The sequence below is a fragment of the Mauremys mutica genome, chromosome 1 (assembly GCF_020497125.1).
Source record: "Mauremys mutica isolate MM-2020 ecotype Southern chromosome 1, ASM2049712v1, whole genome shotgun sequence".
Lineage (NCBI taxonomy): Eukaryota > Metazoa > Chordata > Testudines > Geoemydidae > Mauremys > Mauremys mutica.
The window spans coordinates 39,909,646-39,931,296 of NC_059072.1; the positions used below are offsets into that span (position 1 = coordinate 39,909,646).

The 21,651-nt window shown below is 42.4% G+C and overlaps 1 protein-coding gene across 1 annotated transcript in view; it reads right to left on the reverse strand.

Moving 5' to 3' along the window:
• Positions 1-5,611: 5,611 nt before the first annotated feature.
• Positions 5,612-21,651, reverse strand: part of PLXNB2 (plexin B2) — a 335,252-nt gene continuing 319,212 nt past the window's right edge. The window contains exons 32-38 of the mRNA XM_045031102.1: positions 18,325-18,479; positions 16,481-16,641; positions 15,665-15,812; positions 14,201-14,265; positions 12,736-12,811; positions 10,672-10,746; positions 5,612-7,507 (exon numbers count right to left, since the gene is read on the reverse strand). Of these exons, the coding sequence (XP_044887037.1) occupies positions 7,403-7,507; positions 10,672-10,746; positions 12,736-12,811; positions 14,201-14,265; positions 15,665-15,812; positions 16,481-16,641; positions 18,325-18,479 (785 nt within the window). The 3' untranslated portion in view covers positions 5,612-7,402. The remainder of the gene's footprint in view (positions 7,508-10,671; positions 10,747-12,735; positions 12,812-14,200; positions 14,266-15,664; positions 15,813-16,480; positions 16,642-18,324; positions 18,480-21,651) is intronic.

Consider the following 21,651-nt stretch of genomic DNA (forward strand, 5'->3'; position numbering starts at 1 on the left):
GCCTCATCCTGAGTCTGGTGTGATGGACCACATACCTGCACGCCGACATGTGACCCAAGAGCTGGAGGCACGCTCTAGCTGTTGTCACTGGAACCCTGTGACCGCATCAATGAGCCTCTTCAGGGTCTCAAACCTGTCCAGTGGGATGGAAGCTCTGGCCAATGAGGCATCCAGGACCGCCCCGATGAACGCTACGCATTGTACTGGGACTAAAGTGGACTTGGTGTTGTTTACCAACAGGCCCAAAGTGGCACACATGGACAGACAGAGCGCCACGTGATCCTGCACCTGCGACTTGGAGCTGCCCTTGACTAACCAGTCATCCAGATAGGGGAAGATCTGGACACTCCCCACCCGGCGCCTGAGGTAGGCCACCACCACCGACATACATTTCGTGAATACCCTGGGGACAGGCCAAATGGGAGAACTGTAAATTGGTAGTGTTCCTGCCCCACTGTTAAACGGAGGAAGCGTCTGTGCCCCTTGAATATATGAATGTGGAAGTACACGTCCTGCAGATCGAGGGTGGCATACCAGTCCCCAGGAAGGGGATGATGGAGACTAGGGAGACCATGTGGCACTTGAGCTTCACCATGTACTGGTTCAGGCCTCAGGTCCAAGATGGGCCTGAGCTCCCCTTTAGCCTTTGGGATAAGGAAATAGCGGTAGTAGTAGCCCTTGCCTTTGAACTCCCCCAGTAGTGCTTCCACCCCTCCCAGGCCCAGGAGCTGCCCCACCTCCAGCTTGAGCAGAGCCTCTTGTGAGGTGTCCCCCAGGAAGGACGGGGGTGGGAAGTGGTTGGGCGGGGAGGAAGTAAACTGGAGGGTGTAGCCCCAGGAGATGGTGTTGAGGACCCATTGGTCCGAGGTCAGCCATGACCACTCCGGGAGGAAAGCACACAACTAATTGGAATAGGGAAGCTTTGTTGAGGGTGGATCCCTGATGAGAATTGGCAGGGCACCCCCGGACAGCCCATCAAAACTGCTTTTTCCCCGCTTGCTTGCCCTTGTATGACCCAGGCTGGGGGGCAGGCAGAGACTGCCTTTGTGGGCACCTCTTATAATCCCACGACTTCTTAAAAGCGGTCTCATATTTTGACTGGGTGGCCTGAGTGGGAGTCTGCTGCAGCTTGAACTTAGGTTTAGCCAGAGCCGGAACATAGAGACCCAGAGTCTGGAGAGTTGTGCGGGAGTCTTTCAGACCATGCAGCATTGTATCCGTTTGTTCTGCAAACAGAGATTTGCTGTCAAATGGGAGGTCCTGCAGGGAGGTCTGCACCTCACTGGACTGCCCTGAGAGCAGGAGCCATGATGCCCTTCTCATGGACATCGCGAAGGCTATGGACCGTGCAGCCCTGTATGCTACATCCGAAGCTGCCTGCAAGGTTGCTCTGGCAGCCACTGCTGCCCTCCTTCACCAGTGCTTTGAACTCGTTCCTGTCGCACTCCTGGAGGGAGTCCTCAAACTTGGGCAGGGAGCCCCACAGATTGAACTCATACCAGCCCAGGAGAGCCTCGTGGTTTGCTACCTGTAAGTGGAAGCTTGAGGACGAATACATTTTTCTTCAAAATGAGTCCAACGTCCTTGAATGGGGTAGGGGCTGGTTGGCCCTGCTGTTCCCTGTGGTTGGCTGACTCGACCACCAGGGAGTTAGGAGCAGGGTGGGCGTATAAGTATTCATGCCCCTTGGCAGGTACAAAATACTTGCATTCCACTCTCTTAGAGATGGGGGCCAATGAGGCTGGGGTTTGCCCCAGGGCATTTGAAATTTTCACCACCCCTTCATGGAGAGGCAAGGCCACCCTGCCTGGTGTCAAGGAGGAAAGCACATTAAACAGGGAGTCCAAGGGCTCCTCCATCTTCTCTGCTTAGAGGTGGAGGCTTTATGCCACCTTTTTTAAGAGTTCTTGGTGGGCCCAAAAGTCCTCTTGCGGGACAGAGGGAGGAGCTGCAATCGCCTCATCTGGGGAGGGCAAGGAGGCCGGCGAGGTACTTTGTTTGTCCACCGGCACCGGAGGGTCCACTACCTGGTCAGTCTCTGGGCACAGTGCTGAGGATGTACGTCCCACCAACTCCTTCCTTGGAGATCTGGAGAGGGAGGCAGATGGTCCTTCTGAGGCTCCAGCCGCTGAGCGAGCCCACATCGGGGGCTGTGTTGGGGGCCACGGTGCCCACAGGTACCACTGAGCCAGCCATGGGGCCCGGTGCCACTGCACCTGCTGTGCCACTGGTGGAATCATAGAATATCAAGGTTGGAAGGGACCTCAGGAGGTCATCTAGTCCAACCCTCTGCTCAAAGCAGGACCAATCCCCGGAGCTGGCTGTTCAGCCTGGCTGACCTGGACCATCGATGAATGGCTACAAAAGGAGGCTGGGCTGACATACAACCTGCTGCTGTCCTGGGAGGAGCAGCGGCGCCAGAAGCGATGACGACTGTGGGACCATGATCCCGATGTGGAGGACCAGTACCATTGGTAACAGCTGCTCCGCGATCAGCTCCGGTGGTGGACCCGCGACGGTGAGATGCCCATCGGTGCCTGGGGATGCCGAATGGGAACGACGTCAACATTCATGCCGTGACTGCCTGCGATAGCCCCTCCAAGATGAGGACCTTTGGCGTTGTCTGCCTCGGTCCCATCGGTGTTCACTCCTTGAGGCGGAGCGGTGCTGAGAGTCTCATTCAGATGGAACCCAAGCAGACAGCCTGGTGGGCATTGAGGGCGATCCACGTGGACTTTGCCCTGAACGGTCACGGGGTGGTGAACGGTGTCGGGAACGTTCCCTCGAGCAAGACCGGTACCAAGCTAGGGGTGACTGCGGAGATCCCAGTGGCAGCTTGCCTCTGAAGTGCAAGACTGACATCGGCGGTGCTCCTGGTACCAGCATGGACATAACATCCTGGGCCGCCTGCAGGGCCTCCAGTGCGGAGAGCATCTGGACATCTGGAGAGGCCTGCTCTGAATGGGCTGGGCTACTCTGCTCGACTTGAGTTAGAGGGCCTAAAGGCCGGTGGGGATCGAGGACTGCCCGACGTGGGCCTAGCCTCTGTCCCAGGTTTACTCCGGTGCTGTGGTGAAGAAGGCCTCTTCCTAGCCTTCCAGGCATGCCCCCGAGCATGCCATGGGAAGCAGTGCTGACTAGTTGATGGCGCCGAAGGGTTGCCGCGCACCGACACTGTGGTGCTTGGTGCCGACTCATAACGGCGGGCCGGAGCCGGGGTCAGTGCCGACTCCATGAGGATAGCCTAGAGCCTAATGTCTCTCTCTGTTTCGGTCCGAGGCTTAAACAACTTGCAAATCTTGTAGTGATTGCGGAGATGGGTTCCCCCCAAACAGCGTAGGCAGTCCGCGTGCGGATCACTCAATGACACAGACCGCCTACAAGTGTCACACGACTTAAAACACAGGGCACGGGGCATGCCTCGGCCTGGGCACTCAAACTAAAAAAAACTAAAACTAGAACTAACTAACTACAAGTACCATATACTGAATGAACAAGCAATTTTGGGGATGAGCCACAACAAAGCTGGAGCAGAGCAGTTCCGAAGCACCTTCAATGGCAGCAAGAAGGAACTGAGGGTGGGGGGAGTGCGCAGCACCCTTTATACCGCACCATGGAGGCGCCACTCCCGGGGTCACTGGGGCGCTCCCCTATGGGTACTGCTAGGGGAAAAACTTGCAGCACCAGTGCACATGGCAAGCACACACACCTATTGTGGAATACACGAGTAATCACTCGAAGAAGCAGCTAATATTGAGACAATATTTTAAAAGGGTAAATGGGATGACCCAGGTAATTATACACCTGTCTGTCTGACAGCAATCTCAGACAAGATAATGGAGCAGCTCAGACCAGACTTGATTAATAAAGAATTAAGGGAAGGTAATAAAATTAATGCCAATCAACATGGGTTTATGGGAAATAGATCCCAAACTGATTTTTTTTTAAATGAGATTACAAGTTTGGTTGTTAAAGATAATAGAGTTGATATAACAGACTTCTGTAAGGTATTTGACTCAGTATGGCATGACAATTTGATTAAAAAATTAGAATGATATAAAATTAACATAGCACACATTAAATAGATTACAAATGTAATTGTAAGCAGGGAGTCATCATCGAATGAGTGTGCTTCCAGAGGGGTTCTTCAAGGATCGGTTCTTGACTCTGTTATTTAATCTTTTTATCAATGACTTGGGGGAAAACAAAATCATCACTGATAAAGTTTGCAGATGACAAAAATTGGGAGAGTGGTATATAATGAAGAGGGCACGTCATTGATGCAGTCATCTGGATCTCTTTGTAAGCTGTGTGCAAACAATATGCACTTTAATATAGCTAAATGTAAATGTAGACATCTAGGAACATAGGACTTAGGCCATATTTACAGGATGGGGGATTCTATCCTGGGAAGCAGTGACTCTGAAAAAGATTTGCTGGTTGTGCAGATAATCAGCTGAACATGAGCTCCCAATGCAATGCTGTGGCCAAAAGGCTAATGCAGTCCTTGGATACATAAACTGGGGAATCTTGAGTAGGAGTCGGAAGGTTTTTACCTCTTTCTTTGACACTGGTGCAACTGCTTCTGGAATACTGTGTGCAGAATTCAAGAAGGATGTTGATAAATTGGAAAGGGTTCAGAAAAAAGCCACAAGAATGATTAAAGGATTAGAAAATATACCTTATAGTGATAGACTCATGGAGTTGAATCTATTGAGTTTACAAAGAGAAGATTAAGGAGTTACTTGATTACAGTTTGTAAGTACATAAATGGAGAATGAATATTTGATAATGAGATCTTCAGTCTAGCAGACAAAGGTATTACAAGATCCAATGGCTGGAAGTTGAAGCTAGACAAATTCAGACTGTAAATAAGGTGTACATTGTTAACAGAGAGGGTAACCAATCGGTGGAACGGTTTACCAAGGTTCATGGTAGATTCTCCATCACTTGCAATTTTTAAATCAAGGTTGGATGTTTTTCTAAAAGATGTGCTCTGAAAATTAATTTGGAAAATTCTATGGCCTGTGTTATACAGGTGGTCAGATTAGATGGTCACAGTGGTCCCTTTTGGGCTTGGAATCTATAATCTGTGAATGACAAAGATGATTTGGGGAAGTGGCCAACGGACCCACTACTATACAGATCCACATATCTAAATCCTACATGTAAGGGAGGTCATGCAGCCTTGGTTACTACTATAGCCAACCATAGCTGATGGACAGCTGCTCTGCATCATCACCTAATTGGAGGGTGAGGAGAGAGAATACCTTCAGCTTCGTTGAGCAAAGCCAAGTTACTTAGCAGCACTTGCCAATTTATATAAACTGGCCCTACATATTTTTCAAGTTTACTTTCAAATCCCTAAAAATGTGTACATCTTGTGGGATTTCACTGTGGGATACTGCACTGCATCCTCTTTTTTCAAGCGTGTGCTCATTTTCTGAGCAAATGACCACCAACTGCAGAATACATTGTACCCTTCATTACCAACCACAAGAGATGCTGCTGTAATATCACCCTTTAGAGGAAGCATCTACATTACTTTAAATTCCCTCCCTTCTTCCCCCAAATCCCAACCTTGATTCAGTAAAGATCCTGTGACACTTAATGGAAAAAAAAACACATTGTATTTGATTTACAATTAACAGGATTTACAAATGACAAAAAACATATTAGCAATGAAAATATGATGGATGTCTTTGTTGATCAGGGAGTAGCAGGCACAGTGTCTTTAATGCAGCATTCTTATGTACCTCGGTTCTAAAAAAATGGAAAGTAACTTATGTCCCAGCCATGCTCAGTAATGTCTATAAATGGATGCAAACAAGTCTATTATGCTTTTTTTTGTTTTAAAGAACTGGATTGGGCTGGGAAAGTGACCCTGTGATGAGACCTTTGACTTTTAGAAAATTAGGGGAAGGCCATTCAATTCAGAAGTTTGAGGATATTTTCAAAAAGGATAAAAATTAACAGAAGTTAAACTCACTGTTGGATAGAAAACAGGGGAGAGAGAGAGAGGGCAGCAGAAACTGCAGCATCTTGCCAAGAATCAGCAGAGTTCAAGTGCTCAGCAGGCAAAAAAGCAATAATGAAAGGGAATTAGTGCACATGGCAGAACTACATTAAAATGCTACTTGAACTGCCAAAAAACTGAGAGACAAGAATGAAAAAGTTCTCTGATGTGCAATACAGCAATTGAAGAAAACGTACCTAGCTTTTCAAATTGTATAGAACTTATATCGTAAATACACCTTTTGACAAGTAATTTTAATTTTCACTGCTATTGGTTATGATGTATATTCGATCAAATGCAGCATTCCAAGGCTTGATTGAGTGGTATTTAGCTATATGGATATAAGATTTTTCTAGTATCATTACTAGTATTTTACATCACAAGTACAATAAAAAAACAAGTGGTAGTTTTTCTAGACAGTTCCAAGATTCAAATAAAAAGAACCAGAACCATTCTGATAAAAGATATTATACATAACAATCATGTTAAACAGTACACTCTTGGCAAGCAACTAATTACAGGCATTCTGCTGGTCATGTTTTTCACAAAAAGAGTCATTCAATAGCACATAAATATTTTTTTCTGATCTGCTTCTCTTTACAAAACTGTTCCTCAGATTCACAGAATTAATACAAGTAAGGCACATTAGCATATATTGTAAAACTCACAATAAAAATAAAAGATTGTAAAGTTTTACGGGATAATTTCCTTTGCAGTGATTTCTGAATCAAATTGGAAGTTAATCATCAGAACCTTTCCACAGGGGTAACAGAACTATATTACTCCCATCACAATGAAGTGTGGTGGGTATGATACCACGCATTACCATGGCCAGGAGTAGTTAATTTACTGAGAAATAGTGTATGGTACCAAAGCTCATCCCAAGATCTTAAAGAAAAATCATAGCAGTCAGGACATTTACTATGTTCATTATGAGTGTAATATAGCCAGTGATTTCAGAGCTATTAGGAAATTAATTTCCAGTTATCGACTTAAGAGGGGATATTGCATCTGTTTCTTCAAATATGCTACCGTTTTTCCAAGTACAAATATTGCTTAAAATGTAAAGGATGCTATAGTATTGAATTTACTTGCATAATGATTCTAAAATGCTGATGTTTCAGATTGTACTATTTGATTAAATGAACTATAATTCTCCCCCCAAAGGACGCTTTTCCCCACAGATGATTCATTTACACACAATACAGATTTTAATTAGAAGCATAATTTACAGTAAAAATCTTTACATTACAGCTCTGCTATCAAAAACATGAAATCTTTCATTTAAAGTTGTAATTATACATTAAAAAATAGAACACTATTTCCTTAACAGGAAGAATGAATTTAAACATCTTCAGATCAGATTTCTTTAGTGTGGCTTTTTAATCAAAGGTCAGTCACTTTATTCTCTAATGCAGCTGCTATCTGCTGTAAACGGAAGGCAAGCTGCATTTTTTGTGCAGCTGGGTCCTCTTCAAGTGCATTTATGATCTGGAAGAAACAGAAACAGAATGCTCAGAATGAGTCAGTCGGCATCTAGGTTGCTACATCAAGTATTTAACACTACTTTGGTTTTCAGAGTGTATGCATGTACTAAATACTTTTCCTTCGTTGTGCCCCTCTGCTCCATTCTTCCAGTGAAGATTCTGTCTCCAACCCTTTATCTATATAGGTTTTTATAATATCTCCCATCACTGTGGTATTGGAGTGAGTTTAGAAAGTAAAACTGTAGATTTTTAATGTACTACCTATAAACAATGGAGCATTTGTTTAATAATGATTATTTATTCCAATAACAACTTTTACTTCTGTTGCACCTTTCATCCTAGGCTTGCAAAGTCCTTTACAAATATGAATCAATCAATCTCCACCCCTGAGAGTTGTGCACTGTACTCCAGCTATTACTGACTGCAGGATGGCTCCTGGTGGCCACAGCCAGCCAGCATAGATTAGAGAAACTCCAAGGCTGGTCTGAATTAAAGAAAGGAACCACTACAGAACTGGTCACAAAGTCAGGGAGTTGTGGGCAGCTCTTTTATGGCTTTTTCTGGATATAGCTGAGAATCTTGTTCAATGTCTTATAGTCTAAATTGCATGGAGATGGCCAAAGAGTGGTATCCTTTGACGTGGTATTCTACGACATGGCCTGTGATATGCAGAATGCCAAAGAACAATCCAAAGAGACTAATTATAAAAGCTCGGGATGGAAGAGGCAAATAGGTCATTTAATCTATTCCACTTGCTGTGAAAGGGCTGTTCCCAAAATACATTTCCTAGGGCTTTTAATGTCAAATGTCTCAGACAATGCCATTTCCACCACATTCTTTTGGAAACTACCTCGCAATCTAATAGTTTAGGAGGGGTAATGACATAGTAAAAATGTTTCTTTTAAAAAAAATTACCTTCTGAACACAAGTTAGAAGTTGTAAACAGACAAAAACAAAAGGAACTTTACTTATGTTTAAATGCCAATTTGTTAGAAGTGCAAGAACTTTAAAAATCCAGTGTCCTTGTCACTATTTAAGCTTTTTATTTACATTTTGTTCTTCTTTCAACTTAGATAATGAAAAATCAATGAAGTCAGTATCACTCTTGTTAATTGTTTCTCTTTCAGGGGCTTAGTGTTCCTTGCAATGTTTAGGTTCCAAACATTGCAGGAGACTTGTCTAAAAAACAATTGTTTTTTAAACATCTTAAACATTTCGTTTTAATGTGGAAACATTTCTGAGACTTCGATTTTATAAACACTTTTTACAAAATTTAAATTCAGCCAAATTTAAGTGGACATCTTTCCTTTAAATTAATCTCTTTCCATCTAGTTTTAGCTCCTTTGCCCTGGCTAAATCTCCTTGGTGAATTTTTTAAACTAATAAAAAAGGCACTCTTCATATACTTATGGACAATTAAAATGTACCCACTTAGTCAATGTCGCACACCACACAGATTAAAGCAGTGCACTGCATACTGGGAATGGTAGTTTCAGTGTAAAGGATGAGGGCAGCTACAAAATACTGCAATTTATGCAATTTAAATTTTTCACAGAAATTAAATTTGCTTTGTTTAATGCAAATTTGCTGTGGGCAGGTTGTCAAGATGGCTTTCTGGAAGAATACCAATGGTACCATACAAGTGCTGCTTCTGTGCAGTTCTACCCAAAAGGAAATTCTCACATCTGCTGTTCTACAGCAAAAATATTTAACATGTTTAGCATTTTTGCTGGCCTTCAATTGAGGGACTAATCTTCAGCTGCAGCCCATGCATGAGTCAAGACTGCAATTTAGGAGTGGAGATACGGGGGCAAGAAAAATGTTGCTTTAAGTTTCTTTTGTACTTCTTAATCCTGGGCTCTATGTATACCAGGCCAGTCAATTGGTGTAACATCAAAGGCTGCTCTAAATTACAGTGGTTACCAGTGGTGGGGCATTGCCATGAGCTGGACCATCTTGTCCTTGACCATTCTACAAACACCAGTCACACTCCTGCGGCTGGGACAGGAACTGCTAAACTGGTTCTATACCACTGGGGGATCCCTGCCTACTGAATTAACCCTCCCATGTCTGGCTATGCCAACTTTCAAGTTGCTTTAGGCCAGTGGCGCTGTGTAAAGCAGCCACAGTGCAGCTGAGGACGAGGCCTGTTGCCTTTAATGTGAAGCGTTAGTAAAACCCCAAACTGCACTTTGGTGTGGGGCAAATGGACTAGAGAAATCACATATGCCAAGTTCCTTTCAGATTCAGCATCTGTTCTTATTGGCTTTGATTTAATTCCAAGACTTCCTAGAGACATTCATCCCCATGGAAACCCTTGAATGGAAGTTTCTCTCTCCTTTTTTGCTCTCAGAGTAAAACTTAAGAGACCAGTGGGCCATCTACATCCTAGTGTGTTTTTTTCTCCTCAATAATGCTTCTAGGATCCAAGAAAAATTTTGAATAGACTCCACAAGCATGCTTTTGAATCAGCCCATTGTCAAGAGCTATTCTACCCAAGTTTACCTTGGTCAGGCATTTTGTTTGCGATGACAAAACAGACATTGTAGCATGCATGTAAGTTGCAAGTAGAATTTAACTAATAAAAAAGGCACTCTTCCATCTTTACAGGCAAAACAAGTTTAATGGGCCATTCCTAATATAAAGTACTGGGGTTTGACACTCAGTTTATCTTCTACAATTGCTCTTTTCCTGTTGGCATTGTTAGGTTGCAAGTAGGATGGGAAGAGCACTGAAGGGTAAATGTTAGTTTTGACCACTGAAAGGGCCACGTCATTTCGGTGGTCTGAACTGAAAAGAGAAGTTGTGGGTTCATTGTTTAGCACTACCCTTACCCGGTTATCTGAGGGTATGTCCGCACTGCAGTTAAAAACCTGTGCTTGGCAGACAAGCTGATTCAGGCTTGGGCTGGCGCCCGGGCTCTAGGACCCTGCGAAGTGGGAGGGTCCCAGACTTCAGATTGCAGTCCAAGCCTGAATGTCTACACCACAGTGGAAAAGCCCCTTAGCCCGAGTCAGCTGGCACAGACCAGCTGTGAGTATCTAACTGCAGTGTAGACACACCCTGAGGGTTCTCAAATCAATTATCTGGCTTACACTGATTTGTAGCCATTATGACTAGTCTCTCATAGCATATTAAATATTTATATTATTCAAATAAGGAACTTACCTCATCGTAGTATTTGTTAGTATACTGGTAGAGCTGGTGTAGAGCCACAAGTGTATTTAAAGAATCTGTGTGCGCCTAGTTATTTAAAAGAAAAAAAAATGTCAAATATAGTCTTGGCTTTTAACAATCATAACCAAACACATACATAAATACCAGGTACAGTATAATTATTTCTGCAGACTCAAGCATAGGTAACTGGATGGGGTTGGAAGAGAGAGGGAGGGAGGATTAGAAATCTTGTTTGATGATTTTCAGCATTCACATGTCAAGATTTTCCTGCTGCAGCCTTTCCAGCCAGCACGCAACTCTCCCAAATAAAGGAGGTGGAAGAGTACTTTGAGTTACAGTATTAGTCAAACAACAGATTTAGGCTCAGACACATCTGCTAACTATATGGGCACGCATTGGTGAAACACAGTTAAAATCTGCATAGTGTTCAAGGTACTTCAGATTGGTTCTGTCAGTGCCACATGCATATGAAATCCTTTTCTTTCAAGCTTTTAACAATTTGAAACAATTCACACTAAGCTATAGCAAAGGTGAAAGTCATCAAGGCTTGGAGCACATGTGCATTTACAAGAATCATTCAAATTATAAAGTATCAGAGGGGTAGCCGTGTTAGTCTGGATCTGTAAAAGCAGCAAAGAATCCTGTGGCACCTTATAAACTAACAGTGGGGTAAGTCTGTTAGTATATAAGGTGCCACAAGATTCTTTGCTCAAATTATAAAGGTGGTAAGAGGGCTTCTAAATCATCATTAAGGCTGAGATTTTGACACAGGTATTTTTTATTAAAGTCAGGGACAGACTATGGGCAATAAACAATAAATCATGGAAGCCCAGAGCCTCACCGGCCAGGGCTGAAGTCACGGAATCCGTGACCTCTGTGACAGACTCGTAGCCTTATTCATCATATAGGGAGAATTTTACACTATGTCTTTTCTTAAAAATATAAAATCTTTAACTCCTCTAAAGAACAGGCCATAACCTAAAGAAACTCCATCACCTAAACACATTGGGCTTGATTCTCCATTGCCATTGTACCCCACTATAGTCAGATACACCTGTGCAAAGGAAATGCAGAGGAATGCTGCTACCAGTGTCAATGACTACCCAAGGTGCAGTAAAGTGGAGAACCATACCAGTTCTTTCTTGATTTTATACTAGTGTTCCTTATAAATTATTTCTAGGTCTAGTCAAAACCTTTTAAATTTTGCTGTCAATCCAATTTGGAACAAAACAAAAAATTCAAAATTTGCCACAGAACAAAAATTCTGCAATTTTGCCACAGAATAAAAATTCTGGGGCTGGAGCCAGAGCCAGAGCCACTGCTGTGTCCCCCTGCCCTGTGGCTTTAGCAGGGTCTGGAGCTGGGGCTGTGCCCCCCTCTGGCAATACGGCTGGGGCTGAGAGTCCCCTCCATGGGGATCCAGGTGTCATTCTCCCTCCCCTCCTCCTTTCGCCACCCCCTTATTGTTTTTAGTAAAAATCACAGACAGGTCAGGACTCCCGTGAGTTTTGTTCATTGCCCACGACCTGTCCATGACTTTTACTAAAAATAACCATGACAAAATCTTAACCTTAGCAACGGATTACTCCACATCAATGTAACAAAAATTAGTAACATAAGCCTCTCTTGCCTTGTAAGAAATCCCTACACATTCAAATGCCAGTTCATTTCTGGGATTTTTCAATTTTGCTGTGGCATTGCATTGTGAATTCACAATCTCTCCCAAACACTATAAACAAAACCAATCCATAGGAAATGCAGAATGAAAAACTATTCAACAGTGCTGACATTTTCCCACAATCAGCGTGAAAAACCAAACACTCCTCTGGGTCAGTTAAAATGTGTTTGAGACAATTACCACTCTTGATATTCTTATCATATTCTTATAAATCAACATTTCAAAAGCCACATGAAGCATAATATATTATGTCTAACCAAGAGGGTTTCAGAGAGGTGTGGCATTATTCATCAGATGCTAGTGGACACTGTGAACCCATGCAGAGATGACAATGAACACTAGTATTTTCAGGACGAGAATGCTTGTTTCACACTTACCCTGGAAATCTCTGCTAAATGAGTATTCATGTCCTGGTCGCTCACTTGCACCATCTGACGAATACCTTTGTAGTAACTGCAATGAATTAACATAAACTTTCAACTGGGCACAATGGGGAAATAGAGGGAGGCAGGGGACCCAGGCCCACACTGGAGCTGGAAACTTGCCCTGTTGCTCCTCCATCATGACGAAGTGCTATAAACCCGTGCACTTGCTTGGCTCCCACACCTTCACAGTCCTTCCAGTGCCCATGGTCACCAGGCACCCCCAGCCCCCGGTGAGAAGTGGAGCAGGGGGCACTGGGAACCCCCAGTCCCCAGGAGGGTAAGGGGATTGGATCCAGGTTTTGGTGTTTGCTGGGGAAGTGAAGACACAGAAGGAAGATAGGTCTGGGAGCCCCACACCCATCTCACCCTGGTGGGGATGGTGATCTTCAGCCTGACTGCCTTTCTAGGTAAGAGCTCTGGGTTAGATTTGGGGCAGAGATAATGTGGAGGGAAGAGCACGGGGCTGGATGTGGGGCAGAAGGCAGGGAGTGGGTGTACACCTGGGTGCAGGGGAAGTGAGGGTCTGGGTATAGAGGTAGTAGCTGTGGGGGCTGGGAGCAAGGTAGAGCTCTGGGTCCCCTCCTTAGGAAGATTCTGATTGCTCCCCGGCTTTTACTTAACATGAACTGCACTAGCAGTTTAATGATAATACTATATTTTGATTTTGTGATTATTTTAAAACAGGTTTCCAAATAATAATATAGTAGTTGCTCTACCACAACAGACCAATGGTCCATTTAGCTATCCTGTCTCCCCCTAGTCATTTGTGCCTAACGTATTAGAGGATGGTGCACATCACAAAACACGTGGTACCCTACTGTGCAATGCCCTGCCATAGGAAGAAATTTCTGGCATCTGGTAGTTATCTTATGCCTTGAAACTTTTGAAGACCTAGGCTCAAACTCTTTCCCATGGCTAAGGCGACTGTAAATGCTATTTTTATTCATATAGAGCTCACTTTTTTAAAATTAAGTAAACATATTCCCTAAGATCAGAAAATAAAAGAGACGAAGATATATTTTTGCTGAAAATGATTTTAGGGTTTAACCCTAGCCAGCTGTGGAAATCTGAACAATCAGACAGATTGTGTAGGCAAAATGGGAGCCCCTGGGAAATTACCTGAAAAAGAGACAGCCAAAATGTGTAATTTAAAATTAAGTGCTGCCAATAACTTATAAACACCTACATAAAATCCCACTCACGTTTCATTTCAACATTTATGACATAGCTTCGGGGAGAAATACCACGATTCTAACTTTTTCAAGAGTATTTTATTTATCTATTTTCAGTGTTTGAAATTTAGGCCTTTTCCCTCCAACGTTAATATTTTCATGGGTAATACTGCTGCTATGCTTCTACACAGAAGCTTAAACCAAGTGACTAAGAATAAACACAAAAAACTTCTCTATATACTTACTCTTCCACCATTTTCTTATAGTTAGAGATCTCTTTTGCATAAAGTAATTTGTTACTTGGAGAATCCTGGAAAATATATAACAGGCACATTTTGATTATCTAGGAAAACTATCTTCCAGGTTTAGTGTTAATGTACATAATTAAGGCAATGTTTTAATCACGGGTATTTTTAGTAAAAGTCACAGAGAGGTCACGGGCCGTAAACAAAAATTCACGGCCCGTGACCTGTCCATGACTTATTAAAAATACCAGTGAATAAAACTTGGGAGGCGGAGGGCTGCCCGGGGCCCCCGTGGGTGCTGGGGAAGGGTGGCCTGGCTGCTTGGAGCGGAGGGAGGGGAGGGAAGAGGGCAGCAGTGCGTGGCCTGGGACCCCTGCTGGTGCTGGGGGTGTGCGGGCAGAGAACCTCAGCCCAAGACTCCCGCTGGTGCTCCCTACCTAGCTCTATGCCTCCCCCACCGCCCCAGCAGCAGCAGAGTTTGGGTGTGGGACAGGGCAGGGGGTTGGGGAACAGGACGGGGTGAGGCAGGCTCTGGTCTACGCTTATCCGGGAGGCTCCCGGAAGCGGCGACATCCCCCTCGCTCAGCTGCTAGGCAGAGGCATGGCCAAGCAGCTCAGCGCGCTGCCTCTGCCTGTAGGCACCGCCCCTGCAGCTCCCAATGTGAAGCCAGTGCTCTGGGTAGAGGCAGCATGCAGAGCTGCCTGGCCATACCTCCGCCTAGCAGCTGAGCGAGGGGGATGTCGCCGCTTCCGGGGAGTCCCCCAGATAAGCGCTGCCCAGAGCTTGCCTCACCCCGTCCCGTGTCCCAATCCCCTGCTGCTGGGGGAGGGCCCCAAGACTGCCCCAGCAGCAGCCAGTGCGCCTTGGACAGGGTTTGCCTAAGCTGCCCCTGAGCCAGGCACAGCAGCTGTTGCAGAAATCACGGAGGTCACGGAATACATCACTTCCATGACCTCCATGACAAACTCACAGCCTTATCAGAATACAACAGAATATACCTTATACAAGGCTCATCCCTTTACACACTTATCAGTACATGTTCATGCACTTTTTAACTTCTTTTGGATATTACTCCTACTTAAACCATTGCCATTGTACCCCACTATAGTCAGCCTATGGATGGGAATATTTACATCATGAAGAGAATTATGTTTTTGATAAGACATTATTCAGTTTTAAAAATATCTCTATACAATTGACACAAAATCTTTTTGAATTATGGAAGACCTGAAAAAACGGGTTCCTAACTTAGATTTCTCTAAAAACTTTGGGGAACAACATTGTGATCTTATTCACACTGTAAATGTCATAGGGTAAGGTTAGCTACAAACTTTCACCAAACCTATTAAATGGCCAGATACTGAAGGGGTTAAAAAAAAAAAATCTATCCCAAATCTTCCAGGAGTATGCATATTGTCTGTCAAGCATGAACACAGCCATGGTGTGGAATGTAAATCACTTACTCTGCTTAATTTGTGCTCTGTTCTTGTGCAGGCATCCATGAAAGTCTGTGCAATGACTGACAAGGAAGCATCCACTACTTCATGAACGTGAACATCAAAGATAAAATGGGGATTTTTCAATATGTTTACCCAGAATCTAAGTGGCAAACTGCAAAGCAAGCAAAGAGATAAACACACCCTCTTACACAATGAACATAATACAGGAACCAGAGTCCAGAAAACTAAAATGCGTACTTTGCATTTGATCTTCTGAGTACATTTTAGCTCATTTATGCATTCAAACTCTTATATGAACTATTTATTGTCTGGTTTCCCTGCTTAAAAACAAAAGCATGTACGTGTCTTACTTTTATAGAAAGAGGAGGAGAATGATTACACTTCCCAGAACTCCTCAAGATGGTGTGAGAAAACAAGTGTAATTAGACAGCATGTGTGTTACTTTTATGCCCTTTAATCATTTGGTTAGGGTTTGAATTGTAATAGTTTAGGACAGGGCCCTTTGCCTCTCACTGCTGGCAACTGGGAGCATTACAGGAAATCCCCAGCTCTGGCTGCACTAGGGAAAGATGACAGATAAAAGATAAGAAAATAGAAGGTTTGCAGACAGTTACACTTAAGTAGCTTTGGCTCTATTTCTGCATTTTTTTGCCTTATGGGTAACCTCTTTGATCAATGTAAATAATTGTTTCAATTAAAACCACTCTCAGAATTACAAATTTATTTCCTTTCCACTTTATCTGTATTTAGAGACCAGCATTGTTCGTGATTACAGTATTGTTTCTCTTCAGTCTAATTACTATTTTGTTTGAATCCTACCTATTTGTTTTCCAGATGTGAATGGTATCTTCGTCCTTGAGCTCATGTTTTTCTGCTTGCTCATCAAGAAAGTCAAAGAAGTATTTCACAGCTGGTGGCACGACATGATTTGAGTTGAGTACACTGTGAAAAAAGTTATCTACAAATTGCTGAAGTGTACCCTGAAAGTGTATTAAAAAAAGGAAAGTGACATTAAAATTGAGCCTGCAGTACAAACGTTGTGTTATCCTAGATTTCTCTCTCTACTTTACACTAATACTTTGTGTTCTGACCATAATCATTGAAGGCCTTGGCCCAGAATGCCAAGGACGCATGATGACAGGCCAGGACAAAGGCAGATTTCTCCTGCAACACACAATGTCCTTTACAACAGCTAAAATAGCAAGGGAGCTGAGGAAAAAATAATCTGCTCTGTTTTAAAAAGGATGTGATTTCATAACTATTGCACAGGGAACACAGAAGTGCACACTTTGGACTTGGCAAGTAAGGGAGGAACTAGTTGCTAAGAGTATTAAAATATGAGTATATTTGCAAACTTAGGTTTCCTGTACATATATAATCACCTGATAAATCCTTTGGTAACAACTGCTTTGCAGGTCATCTTTATGATACAGAGAGAACTACATTACATTAATTGAATCTATTTCCCTATGTTAAGTTCTCCTCACACCTTCTATGGGCCATCTTAATTATCACTTCAAACAGTTTTTTTCCTCCTGCTGACGATAGCTCATCTCAATTGATTAGACTCTGCCTGTTGGTATGCATACTTCCACCATTTCATGTTCTCTGTATGTATAAATATCTCCTGTCTGTGTGTTCCATTCTATGCATCCGAAGAAGTGAGCTGTAGCTCACGAAAGCTCATGCTTCAATAAATTTGTTAGTCTTTAAGGTGCCACAAGTACTCCTGTTCTTTTTGCGGATACAGACTAACACGGCTGCTACTCTGAAACCAGAGAGAACTATGTAATAGCTGAAATCTTATGACTCCAGAACACCTTCTATTAGTATAGTAATAGTGTTTTTGAAAACACATAATTTTACACATCAACTCAAAGTAAAGTAACAAAGCAAATTCTATCAGATATGTCCAACTAGCTCTCTGATTAGAGGCAATAACTGGGTTTGGCATGTCTGCAGTACTGAATCTGGCCCAGGAAAAGCAGCTGGTGGGGGTTTAGTGGATTATAGATTACCCCCACACTGCTTTTCCCCGCATCCCTGCCTTATCTCCCTATGACTGGAGGGGTGTTAACGGGCCACTTCATCTTGAATTGTCCTTTGAAATACGTGTTAACGATGTAGACTAAAGAATTTGTTCCATCTTGTATTTAGCTAAAACAATCGGAGGACTGGTCTATACTACAGATTTATACCAGCATAACTACATTGCTCAGGGGTGTGAAAAATCCACACCCCTGACCGACATAGCTAAACCAACCTAATCCTTGGCGTAGACTGCTATGCAGGCAGGAGAGCTTCTTCCATTGACATTGCTACTACCACTCGGGGAGATGGGTTTAACTACACTCTCTCCCGTTGGTGTAGTGCATCTTCATTAAAGTGCTACAGCAGCACAGCTGCATTGGTGCAGCTACAGTGATGCAGTGTTTTTGTAAGCATAGCCCTCCCCTCAGAGTATGTTTCCCAGACCTGAAGAAGAGCTCTGTGTAAACTCAGAAGTTTGTCTCTCTCACCAACAGAAGTTGGTCCAATAAAAGATATTACCTCACCCACCTTTGTCTCTCTAATAACTCAGCATTTTAGTCATCTGAACCTCACAAGGCAAGTTAACCAGCTTCCTTCAAAGAACTGCCTAATAATTTAATAGTAAACCCTACCTTAACAGACAGAAGCCTTGTCAGGTAGATTTCTGTAATAGCTTTGGTTCGTTCTTTTTCTTTCATGCTCCCTCTTTTCGATTTGCCTTCATCAACTTCATCTGCTGGCCGAACTAGATGCCAGACCTTATTTTCATCTTCCAATAGCGCATGCCCTAGAAACAGCAATTGTGATAAAATAACATTAAAAAATATAGTATATGTACATTGTAGGAGACTGAGCTCATTTAACCCACAGATACTTTGTTTTCTTCCACATGTGCAATATTGTCAACTTACCTTCCTTCTCATTCAGGGGATTTAGATGACTTCACTTCTGCCTAATGCACACAGTACTCCATATGAACCAAATCAAAGTGCTAAGTCCTCTATTCTACATAAAGTGAAAGAGGAACTGAAAGTTGCAAAGCACATGGCCAGCACTTATCGTCAAGAGAGAAGAATGGAGCATTTCTGCACTCAGGGGGGACCACAAGAAAAAAGAAATGCAAGTTCAGTCATCTTTGCAAATTACAGTAAGGGTGTATCTGGAGATCCGCATACTGAAAGACTAGAAGTGTATCTACAGGGCTGGCTCCAGCTTTTTTGCAGCCCAAGCGGCGGGGAAAAAAAAAAAAAAAAGATAACACCGCCATCGGCGGCAGCTCTACTGCTCCGCTTCATTCTTCGGTGGCCGGTCCTTCCCTCCGAGACAGACGGAGGGACCCGCTGCCGAATTGCTGCCAAAAACGCAGACCTGCCGCCCCTTTCCATTGGCCGCCCCAAGCACCTGCTTCCTGCGCTGGTGCCTGGAGCCGGCCCTGTGTATGTAAGTTTAGTTCAATTAGTACACAACAGAATAAATGTACTATCTGTGAGATTCCAAATAAAAATTTCAGTGCGTCTGAGTATTTCTTGTGATAAGTCAAATTGACAGTAAATTATTTAAATGTGCAATTAATTTCCTTCTTAAAAAAAAGAGAAAGGTAACTCAGTGCAACAAACTTTATTAATGCACCACTATGTCTGAGAATTTAAATGCATAAATGTGATTCAAAATTATCCTTCCCATAGCAGCTATAACTCAGTTACATTGCACACACATATTTATATTAAGGCATAAAACTTAACAGTAATGAAAAATAATATGTGCAACGGGGCTGAATTGCAGATTTTATGGGAAGCATAAGTTTGAATTTCTGAAGACTTTAGTAGTTTTAAATGCTCAGTTATGCATATAGGCCTAATTCACCACTGCATTACTCCAACTTCCATGGATTTCAGAACATATGCATACTATTACTTTAATGGAACCTTAAGGATTCACCGTGGAAAAGAATTAGGAAATGCAAAATTAAGTTTCCCAACAGCTACTCTAACTCAAAATTTTATGGCATATTTTAATATAACAAAAATGGAAATATTGCATAAGCAGAAAGAGAGAGAGTTCCATATGTGCAATCTGGCCAAGGTAATGTTTCTGTTGGAACCTGAACATATATACTTTTGTGTGATATTAGTTATGCAATCAATGTTCCTTTACGATCATTTTTGCCATTTAATTATATTTAATTTTTCCCTCATACTCAATATTTAAGTGGGCTTAATTTGACTTTGAATTTAAGAGATTTGGGGGTAATACGTTCACATGTTACTGAGTTAAATGGGGTGACAAAATATTCATTCCCACTTTTGCTGCTGCAATTATTTCGCTGGAGATAGAAAAAAAGCTTTCATTTTACGTTGCAGCATCTGTGACTTCACAATGGAACAAGATAGGAATTTAATTATTTTTAGGGCTGTCAAGCGATTAAACATTTATCATGATTAATTGCACTGTTAAACAATAATAGAATATCATTTATTTAAATATTTTTGGATGTTTTCTATCTTTTCAATTATATTGATTTCAATTCAACACAGAATACAAGTGTAAAGTGCTCACTTTATATTTATTTTTGATTACAAGTATTTGCACTGTAAAAAACAAAAGAAAATAGTATTTCAATTCACCTAATACAAATACTGTAGTGCAATCTCTTTATCATGAAAGTTGGACTTACAAGTGTAGAATTATGTACAAAAAAACTGCATTAAAAATAAAAATGTAAAGTTTTAGAGCCTGCAAGTCCACTCAGTCCTACTTCTTGCTTAGCCAATCGCTCAGACAAACAAGTTTTTTTACATTTGTGGGAGATAATGCTGCCTGCCTCTTGTTTACAATGTCACCTGAAGGTGAGAACAGGCCTTCTCATGACACTATTGTGGCTGGCATCACAAGCTATTTATGTGCCAGATCCGCTAAAGATTCATATGTCCCTTCATGCTTCAACCACCATTCCAGGGGCCATGCATCCATGCTGATGACAGATTCTGCTTGATAACAATCCAAAGCAGTGCGGACCAATGCGTACTTATTTTCATCTGCCACCAGCAGAAGGTTGATTTTCTTTTTTGGTGGTTCGGGTTCTGTAGTTTCTGCATCAGAGAGTTGCTCTTTGAAGACTTCTGAAAGCATGCGCCACACCTTGTCCCTCTCAGATTCTGGATAGCGCTGGATAAACCTTGGGTTGAGTGCTGTAGCTATCTTTAGAAATCTCACATTGGTACCTTCTTTACGTTTTGTGAAATCTGCAGTGAAAGTGTTCTTATAATGAACAACATGTGTTGGGTTGTCATCTGAGACTGCTATAACATGAAATGCATGGCAGAATGCGGGTAAAACAGAATTCTCCTCCAAGGAGTTCAGTCACAAATGTAATTAACACATTTTTTTAATAAGCGTCATCAGCATGGAAGCATGTCCTCTGGAATGGTGGCCAAAGCATGAAAGGGCATATAAATGTTTATCATATCTGGCACAAATACCTTGCAATGCTGGCTACAAAAGAACCATGCAAATGCCTGTTCTCATTTTCTGGTGAGATTGTAAATAAGAAAGGGGCATTATCTTCTGTAAAATGTAAACAAACTTGTTTGTTTTAGCAATTGGCTGAACAGGAAGTAGGACTGAGTGGACTTGTAGGCTCTAAAGTTTTACATTGTTTTGTTTTTGAGTGCAGTTATGTAACAATTTTTTTCTATATTTGTATGTTGCATTTTCACGATAAAGAGACTGCACTACAGTACTTGTATAAGGTGAATTGAAAAATACTCTATTTTCCTTATCAGTTTTACAGTGCAAATATTTGTAATAAAAATAATATACACTTTGGTTTCAATTATGATACAATACAATATATATGAAAATGTAGAAAAACAGTCAAAATATTTAATAAATTTCAATTGGTATTCTATTGTTTAACAGTGCGATTAAAACTGATTAACCGTGATTAATTTGAGTTAAAT